The sequence below is a fragment of the Mytilus trossulus genome, chromosome 14 (assembly GCF_036588685.1).
Source record: "Mytilus trossulus isolate FHL-02 chromosome 14, PNRI_Mtr1.1.1.hap1, whole genome shotgun sequence".
NCBI classification, from domain to species: Eukaryota; Metazoa; Mollusca; class Bivalvia; order Mytilida; family Mytilidae; genus Mytilus; species Mytilus trossulus.
Genome location: NC_086386.1, coordinates 52,969,361 through 52,979,507, shown reverse-complemented (window position 1 = coordinate 52,979,507; position 10,147 = coordinate 52,969,361). Strand labels below are relative to the sequence as shown.

General features: G+C 32.9%; 1 protein-coding gene across 1 annotated transcript; it reads left to right on the top strand.

Annotated features, from left to right (window-relative positions):
• Window positions 1–8,056: 8,056 nt before the first annotated feature.
• On the top strand, window positions 8,057–9,721 carry LOC134697875 (uncharacterized). Its single transcript, XM_063560162.1, has 2 exons — window positions 8,057–8,204; window positions 9,108–9,721. The coding sequence occupies exons 1-2, from the start codon at window positions 8,057–8,059 to the stop codon at window positions 9,719–9,721; spliced, it is 762 nt and encodes a 253-aa protein (XP_063416232.1).
• The last annotated feature ends 426 nt before the right edge of the window (window positions 9,722–10,147 follow it).

Below are 10,147 nucleotides of genomic sequence, written 5' to 3'. Positions count from 1 at the left end.
ATTGAAATTTCTTATGAATTCCTCACATCCGTATTTCTTAATGTACCATATTCCTTCCAATATACCGTCAAATGTTATCGTCATCAATTCATGTATAAGTCTCTTTACAATCCATGTGTCTTCTACGGCAGCTCTCATCTTTCCTTTTTCTATTTTGAAGGTTTTTGGTCGAACACATTCCTTGAAAACTTCCCATTTACAATTTTCTACATTTGTATCAGATTTTAACCAGTGTGTAAGTTTTGTATTGAAATTTTTGACAAATTCGTTGCATCCATAGTACTGTAAGTAAAATCTTACAAATTTTACTTGACAGTCGAGTTTCTTCAACTCATTTATGAGTCTCTCTATTATCCAGTTTTCATCGACATGTGCACATGGTCTATTATTTTCATTTTTGTATTGGGCTGGTCTTATAAATTTTTTCAATTTAGATAACCCACAATTGATGACATTTGCCTCAGTACAACACCATTCTGTGAGTTTCTGATTCAATAAATTCAATGTAAACTCTGATTTATCTATTACAATTGAACAAAGTATGATAGCACCTTTACAAACCAGACAAATGTCAAACAGTCGTTGTACAAGGGTTTTGCACTTTGACTTGGGTACAAATAAATACCACCCATGACCTTTGTTTGCATAGTCCCATGTTCTTACATATTCTAATAGTATATCCACCGAACAGTATTTTATAATATCGTCCATTGTTGATTTATGCCAGTATGACAATAATACTGCGTCACGCACAGTGCTATGCAGAAAAACGTACCTTTTCCGGTCAAATTTTTTGGTTACATATTTTTCTGAAACTTTGTTACAAATATCGTGTATGTCATTTGTTGTTACTGTTATCTCTTTTTTGTAGAGCAAGCGATATAGAAATTCTATCATGCAACAATTTATGTTTAATATATTGTTTAATGATTCATGACTTTCGCGATGTATAATACCCTTTCTTATACCAATTGAAATCTTGCAAACTGTATCCAGCATCAAACTTGTAAGAACACAGTACTGTAAAGCAACATCAACATGATCATAGCCTGTAATTCTCAATTCTCTGATTTCATCTAATAATTTTTCCGAAGGGGATGAAAAGAATTTACATCCCATTGCAAATAGGTTATCACAGGAACAAAATAAATGGCAAGCCTCTGGAAATCCTAAGTATGGATCAGTGCCAATAATGTTTTCAAACTCATTGTAATGAAGAATTTTTGATCGCAGTGTTTTAGTATTGTACTTTTTACAAATATTTATCTTATGTTTAATTGCATGTAATTGCAAAATGTTTTCCTTTTCAGTGGTAGACAAACTAAATTCTCCGTTTAGATTAATTATAGCGCCGTTTGAAAACAGTTTGTGACATTTTATTATTTCATCAGCAGCATCTTCAATTTTATAACTTCTTGTTGTGAAAATGAATTTAGATATTCCACGATGAACATGAGGTGCCAAAACGTCTAAAATATCGGCATGTTTTTTAGAACAGTATTGTCCACCCGATTGCCCTAAAACGTCTTCGAAAATAATCAGTTGTTTGAATTGCCTGTTATATATGTTATAATATCTTTTAAACTCTTTAGCTAAGTTATGTTCTAGTTTCATAACCATGTTACCCTTGGCATGAAATGCAGATGCTATCGCTAAAGCTGTCGAGGATTTCCCAATTCCAGCTTTACCAATGATAATTAGAAGATTTTTCGTTCGGAGCAGATCGGTGGCAGCAGTTACAGCTGAGGTTTTAACATACGTGTCATCCGCGTCATGTTCTTCTATCTCCATTTTAGTATTTTCTGGAAAAAAACCACAACAATATATAGAATTTTTTTTCTTCAAAATTATATCCTTATTTATAGATCTATTCACTGTTGGTATCACTCCGCTCAGATCTTAATAACATGTGAAGTTTCTTTTTAGAAACAACCGAACAATAAACTATTCATCATTTATATATGGGGACACATTTATCACAAGGTATTGCACAAACATGACTAAGGTTACAGCATAAATCAATTTTCTGCAGTAAATGTGATATGCAGAAAGAAAAATCGACTAACGATAATTTCTAAATTTATATTTGCATTAGAAAATGACATTTCGACTTGATATTTGTATGCATAGTTTTACCTTAAAGATTCGTTACTTAAATTTAGCAGTTATATTTCAGGTAGATCACTGGAGAAAAACACATTGTGACAAGCAATTGAAGATATTTAGATAGACTGTATTATGTCATAATGTTTAATTTGCGAATACTATTGATGCTTCCACAGATAAAGTATATCAAACATCTGGGAGACATCACATACTGCCGTTTTTGTCAATCAAAAATTAAAAGAGTACTTCAGTTTATCCATTACTAACCTAAAGGGTTTAATATTGTTTAATTGTCAAAGTTAACACAAACACACGTAACACATTTCTACTTCAAATGAAAGCTTGTGTAACGTATGGTTATATTTGTAAGCTAACATTTATTAATTACGGAGAAATTATTAATGATTTATTGAAATTCATATTGTTAAAATTGAGAATGGAAATGGGGAATGTGTCAAAGAAACAACAACCCGACCAAATAAAAAACAACAGCAGAAGGTCACCAACAGGTCTTCAATGTAGCGAGAAATTCCCGCACCCGGAGGCGTCCTTCAGCTGGCCCCTAAACAAATATATATACTAGTTCAGTGAAAATGAACGCCATACTAATTTCCAAATTGTACACAAGAAACTAAAATTAAAATTAACTACTTACCTATTATATTTCTTGCAGTATCTGAAAAAAAACCAATGTATTTAGATTAATAAAAATATATTGTCAATTTTTTTCTCATAAATTACCGGATACAGTGCATGCGATTTGGTGTCACGATATCTCAGTAGCATGGGTTCGAAACCCGGCGAGGGAAGAACAAAAAATTTGCGAAAGCAAATTTACAGATCTAACATTGTTGGGTTGATGTTTAGACGAGTTGTATATATATATATATATGATATTTTCCCTCCGGTTTATATGATCCGTTCATCCTATATATTGACTCTTAAAATTCAAGAGTTAATCTAAAAATGAGGGTACTTTCTCTAAAAATGAGGGTGCTTTTTATATGGCCTTCCAAATACCGTTTCGATCCCTAACATCACTGAAGAGACATTTATTGTCGAAATCCGGATATGGTGTACTAAAGAAATATTGACACCGAATGTTTGTGGCACAACATCCTGTCCACAAGTTAACAATTTTTTTTTTCTGTGACGTATTAAATTTATAATAAGATCCATTTTGTTACAACCTGTGATCAATTTTATTTGGCAATCGCCAATGGCAGTCAGCAGGGTTAAAGAACATCAGTTGTTCGACCTGTTAGTCAAATGCGTTTTGTTTAAATATACTTTTTCACTCTTTTGGTCTTTTGGAAAATGTTGTTTGTGCTGTTTTTAGACCCTTCTACAACGAAATTTGTTTGACATGCACACGTATAAAAATTGCGGTTTTTATCCAACGCAGTCATAGGTTTGAACGTAGTTTTCAATTTAGACTCGTTTATATTTTTTGTTTGGGCATGTATCATATTTTCCCTCCGGTTTATATGATCCGTTCATCCTATATATTGACTCTTAAAATTCAAGAGTTAATCTAAAAATGAGGGTACTTTCTCTAAAAATGAGGGTGCTTTTTATATGGCCTTCCAAATACCGTTTCGATCCCTAACATCACTGAAGAGACATTTATTGTCGAAATCCGGATATGGTGTACTAAAGAAATATTGACACCGAATGTTTGTGGCACAACATCCTGTCCACAAGTTAACAATTTTTTTTTTCTGTGACGTATTAAATTTATAATAAGATCCATTTTGTTACAACCTGTGATCAATTTTATTTGGCAATCGCCAATGGCAGTCAGCAGGGTTAAAGAACATCAGTTGTTCGACCTGTTAGTCAAATGCGTTTTGTTTAAATATACTTTTTCACTCTTTTGGTCTTTTGGAAAATGTTGTTTGTGCTGTTTTTAGACCCTTCTACAACGAAATTTGTTTGACATGCACACGTATAAAAATTGCGGTTTTTATCCAACGCAGTCATAGGTTTGAACGTAGTTTTCAATTTAGACTCGTTTATATTTTTTGTTTGGGCATGTATCATATTTTCCCTCCGGTTTATATGATCCGTTCATCCTATATATTGACTCTTAAAATTCAAGAGTTAATCTAAAAATGAGGGTACTTTCTCTAAAAATGAGGGTGCTTTTTATATGGCCTTCCAAATACCGTTTCGATCCCTAACATCACTGAAGAGACATTTATTGTCGAAATCCGGATATGGTGTACTAAAGAAATATTGACACCGAATGTTTGTGGCACAACATCCTGTCCACAAGTTAACAATTTTTTTTTTCTGTGACGTATTAAATTTATAATAAGATCCATTTTGTTACAACCTGTGATCAATTTTATTTGGCAATCGCCAATGGCAGTCAGCAGGGTTAAAGAACATCAGTTGTTCGACCTGTTAGTCAAATGCGTTTTGTTTAAATATACTTTTTCACTCTTTTGGTCTTTTGGAAAATGTTGTTTGTGCTGTTTTTAGACCCTTCTACAACGAAATTTGTTTGACATGCACACGTATAAAAATTGCGGTTTTTATCCAACGCAGTCATAGGTTTGAACGTAGTTTTCAATTTAGACTCGTTTATATATATATGATATATATTGTCATGACTTGCGTCATAAATATATTGTCGTGACTTGTCTGGTTGACAAAGTATTCAATTTTCTGATCATTTATTCTTCCTGAAGATGTCTATATCGAATTGTTTTCAAATCGATTCTATAGTTTAATAACATCTTTGATATTTCAGAAAAAATGAACGATGGACAACAAGCGATGTAAACTGAAAACTCATATTATCTTCTGTAGGATTTTGGTTACATATTTTAAAGTCAAATGAAAATGAGTCTTTATTATATAGTGTTTATAAAGCTAACAAGCAGTTAAATGATGGATTTGCTTCAAAAGTTAAAATGCTACTTTCAAAATTGAATTTCACTCATGTTTGGGAAATCAATGTACCTTCTCTAAAAAACGATTACTTTTAGCCGTCGTGAAGAAGCTCAATGAAAATTACATTATATTTTGGAAAAATTGTCTCTTTAAGGATGACAATTCAATAAATCAAAATAAACTAAGAACCTACAGAAAATTTAAAGTAAAGTATGAACTAGAAAAGTACCTTTTATTGAATTTAGATACAAATGTTACAAAAAATTATGCTAAAATAAGAATAAGTTATAGTAAGCTGGCTGATGAACGTGGTAGATACAACAAAACAGCTTTAGAAAATAGAATATGTCCTTTATGCCATAAAGAGGTGGAAGATGAATTTCATTTTATCATAACATGTTCAGAAATTAATAAAACTAGGATCAAAATGTTTGATGTAATTTCTAGTATTGTCCCCAATTTTAATTCAATGAGTGAAGAAAACAGATTTGATTTTATATTTTCCTGCAAAGAATGTGATATTTTACCTATGACTGTTAACTACATAAGTGAAATGTATAATGACAGAAAAAATTATAATGTCAATATATGAACTGTGTAATTGATGGCTCAACTTATAATGTTATGTATAAGCATAATATTTGAATTGATAATTTTAGGGAGGAGACATGCTGTCAAAATTAGTATTATAATTAATATTAATAATCTATATTGTTTTTTTCTTTCAATGCTACATGTTTGTAGTGTTTAATGTCTATCGTTTTGTAATTAAAATGCCTGTCTGTTTGTTTGTTTTTGTTTTGTTTTAGTAACAATTCTATTGTTTGGATTTTAGACTAATAAAATTATCATCCAAACAAGGTTTGATAAAAAGGATTTTGCAGATTAAATACATAAGAGGCATTCAATTTCTGTTTTTAACTGACCATTAAATACAATATTCTTTCTGTAAAGGAGAAGTCCATTTTCGTTCAGTTCGGACTTTGAAAATAGTACGATTTAGATGGCCAATATTAATGTTTACATTTACTTCAACTATGTATGTTTGCCATACTTCTAGTTGTATTATTATTTTGCAAGCCAGGTACATGTATCAAATACTGGTTTTCGATGGTCTTCAACTTTATATTAGAAACGCTTAGATGCATGCTTTTTTTTGTTGTTATTGGCTTTGAACTAGCTGTGAGTATCTGTGAGTACTCTAAGATCTGTACTTATGATATTTTTTATGATGGGATGTACAAGTACCTGGCCAAGTCCACTCTGTGTTTTTGTTAGATGCATTTCTATTTGAATCCATCTGATAATGAATATAAGAAAATGTGGTATGTGTGCCAATGAAACAACCTCCATCCAAGTCGCTATTTGTGAAAGTAAACAATTCGGGTGCGGGAATTTCTCGCTACACTGAAGACCTGTTGGTGACCTTCTGCTGTTGTTTTTGTTTATGGTCGGGTTGTTGTCTCTTTGGCACATTCCCCATTTCCATTCTCAACTTTAATTATAGACCAAAGTACAGTCTTGGCTCAAGCCGAACAGCAAGCTCTAAAGGGCCCCAAACATTACTGGTGTAAAACCATTCCAACAGGAAAAACAATTTAATTTGATTTATTCAATTAAATCATTTTAAATCTGAAAAAGTAAACAACAAACAGAAAATTTATAGTACACAAGACTAAAGACTAAGCGACACGAACCCCAACAAAAACTTGGGGTGATATCAGGTGCTCCAGAAGGGTAAGCAGATCCTACTCTACATGCATATGTGGCACCCGTTGTGTTGCTCATTTCACATTACAAACCAGGTAAAAAGTATAATTCAGTAGGTCTTATTCGTGAAAAGGGAACGGAATTGTAGTTACAGCATAAGGAAATAAACTCATCATATATACCAGGATTTATCTTTACATATCCGATATCATCTGTGAAACGGATATTCCTCAACAGTTAACTAACTCGTGATGGCGTTCGTAATAAAATTAACGGTACCAATTTTCTTGCACCAGATGCGCATTTCGACAATACAGGTATTTATGTAAAGCATAAATGAATTTATGGCCCTTCAATACTGCCGGGATTGTTGCTATTGTCTTAGCAGGTTTCTTGTTTAGACCGATAGCCGATCAACCAATGAAAAGTCTCCTTTTCGACAACACCTTCATTTAGAGAGACAAAGAAACTAAATTTTATCACACGAAAAATTTTAATTCGTAGATTTTCTCTTGTTTTGAGAAGTGGTTTGTACACACAAATATCAATTACAGTTAAAAGATTTATCATTGAAGCTAACGCTATTTATAGATTTACATCTTTGTTCGTTGTTTACTAAATTAAGTTACTTGGTTCAGTTGTGCTGACCTTGATCCACGGCGTGTTTTGAAGCAGTTTGTTTTTAAATCTTTATTACTGCTGAGATGGTTGTTAAAACGCTTATATTGGGGCATTCATTTATATCTAGATTTAAATCTTTTATTAAAGTTAGTAAACATCGTTCCGTTAGCTTGAATCTAGATTTAGATAAATCGAGAGAGCACGTTTTATTGAGGGGTTACCCAGGGGTTAATCTGGAAAAAAATAAAAAGTGTGGTTTAAAGTATGTGATAAAATCAACGGTACCAATTTTGTTGCACCAGATGCGCATTTCGACAATACATGTCTCTTCAGTGATGCTCGTGGTCAAAATATTTGAAATCCAAAGCTTATATAAAAGATGATGAGCTATAATCCAAAAGGTCCAAAAAGTATAGCAAAATTCGTGAAAGGAATCAGAGCTTTGCATGGAGCTCGTAAGCCTGAGATAACTGTGCTACAGTTAGGGTCAAATGAATTATGTAATTCTACAAATTCAGTGCTGGATGTGGCCAGAGATATAATAGAAGTAGCCATGAAATGGCGCTTCTGTTTAGAAATTCAAAAAGTTATTATATGTCAAAAATTGCACCGTTTGTCCCCTCAAAAAAGAATAAGATATAAGGTGGACATAGAGTAGTTTAATAAAAGATGTGATGAACTGAACTCATTCTTATCGCACTATTTTAGAGAAAACAGAATGGACAATGTGTCCATCTGGAAACATCCTGGTTTTTGGTCAGAAAGAAGTAAACAGTTTGCATTTTGCAATGATGGGATACATTTGAACATCAATACAAGTTACCCTAAATATTACAATAGTATTCCAGCTGCAGTTGTTTCAGCTCGTAAGAGTTGAATTTATTTATTTATTTGACAAGTGAATATATATTAAAAAAAATAAAAATAATAATAAAAAATTAAATGATAATAATAATAAAAAAAAAAATTTTTAAAAATTAAATAAATAATAAAATTAAATAAATAAATAAATAAATAAACCAGTGAAAATGTTTCGCCCTAATGGTTGGGCTGAAATAATGGACTGTGTCCAAGTATTTTGGCTTCTGTTTGTATGCCCTAGTATTTGGGCTTCTGTTTTATGCCCTATGTTTTGGAATGCTGTTATAATATCCCGTGTATAGGGAAGCTGTATAATGCCCTATGTATTAGGGCATGTTTCATACCCTATGTATTGGGGTGCTGTTTTAACAATGTATGTGCCCAATGTAAAGGGCTGCTGTTTAAATGCCTATGTTGGGGTGCTGTTTAAAGGCCTATGTGTTGGGCTGCTGTTTATACTGTGTCCAATTTTCACTAAGATTGGCAATGTGTGTATGGTGATTTTGGCATTTTAGCTGTGGGTATTTCGTAGGCAAGACATTTATCAATGCTAGTTTTTGTCATTTGTTAGTGAAAATGGCCTATTAATTAGAATATGCTGATGTCGTCTGTAATTTTACTTTTATAGCACTACATCTATATGATTACTTCATATTTTTATTGATATGTTGCTAGAAATTTAATTGTTCAGCTATACATTTCAGAAAGTAGCCATGCCTAAAGTAAAGCCAGGTCAGTCAAAAAAAGGCAAAAATAAAGCACAAAGAGAGTCTCCATCCCCCTTGCCCCCATATGTTGAAGAGGCTTTAATTGCACGGATAACTGAGTCAGTGATTCAGTCCATGAACCGTAATGAGCCAGTAAAGGAAATCCCTGAGCAAGGGGACCAGGCTGACGAAAATGGTGAGCAAGAAGGGTGGAGAAGGAGGAAAATGAGTGGCAAGAAGATCTGCCTGCGACTGATTCTATATCGACTTCTATTGCAGCAATGGTAGACCCAGGAATAAAACACAAAATTTGGCAAGATAAATATATTGATCTTTCGGTATTGTTACCACAAAATTGTTTACCGAATGCTAAGAAAAATGGCTTACAATTTCAAGTATCTAGAAATTCAACACTGTCACTGGGTTCCAACAAGCCCAGGTTTTATATTTCATCAATTGAACAATGGACAACAGCTTTTTTAAGATTTATGGCAATTTATAGTGAAAAGTGCCCAGAGTCCACTGCTTACTTGGCTAAACATGCTGAAATTGTTAGGGATTTGGCTTCCACGCAGTCAAGTAACAATTCTTGGCTGACATATGATCAACAAGTCCGCATGGACAGACAAATAAGAGGGGTTCCATGGCATAGTTTAAATATGGAATTCTATATTATGGCACCAAGACCCCAACAGGGGAGTCAACAGGGAAATCGTCCTTTTCGTCCATTTCGAAACCGTCAGTGGAATTCCTCCAATAGACAAGAAGAGTCTTATAATGTAAAGAAAAAAGCGACGGGTATAGATACCAAATGACATTCAAACTCATTTATCGAAATCAAACTTACAATACCAAGTCATAAATAAACATCGACCAAAGACAAACAACAGTTATCAAAACACGACATAATAACCCCAAGCCTGAGCAACAAGAATTTGAACCTCATTAAAAATCAAGACACTCCGAAAGGGTTAACAGAACCTGCTTCACATGCGGACTGAAAAATTAACCCGCTGATAACATGGATAAGTATAATTTAGTATGTCATATTCGAGGAAATGAAATCTTGATGGTGGTTTCTGCAATTTGAACAAATAAGTCTTCATCTATGTAACAGATATAGTGGATATTTCATAACTCAAGATCACGTCCAAAATATTTTCACTGGGATGATTTCAACTTAACCACTTGGATTTCTTGAATTAATAACTTCTTTGAAAGCAGAAATATATGGCAAATAA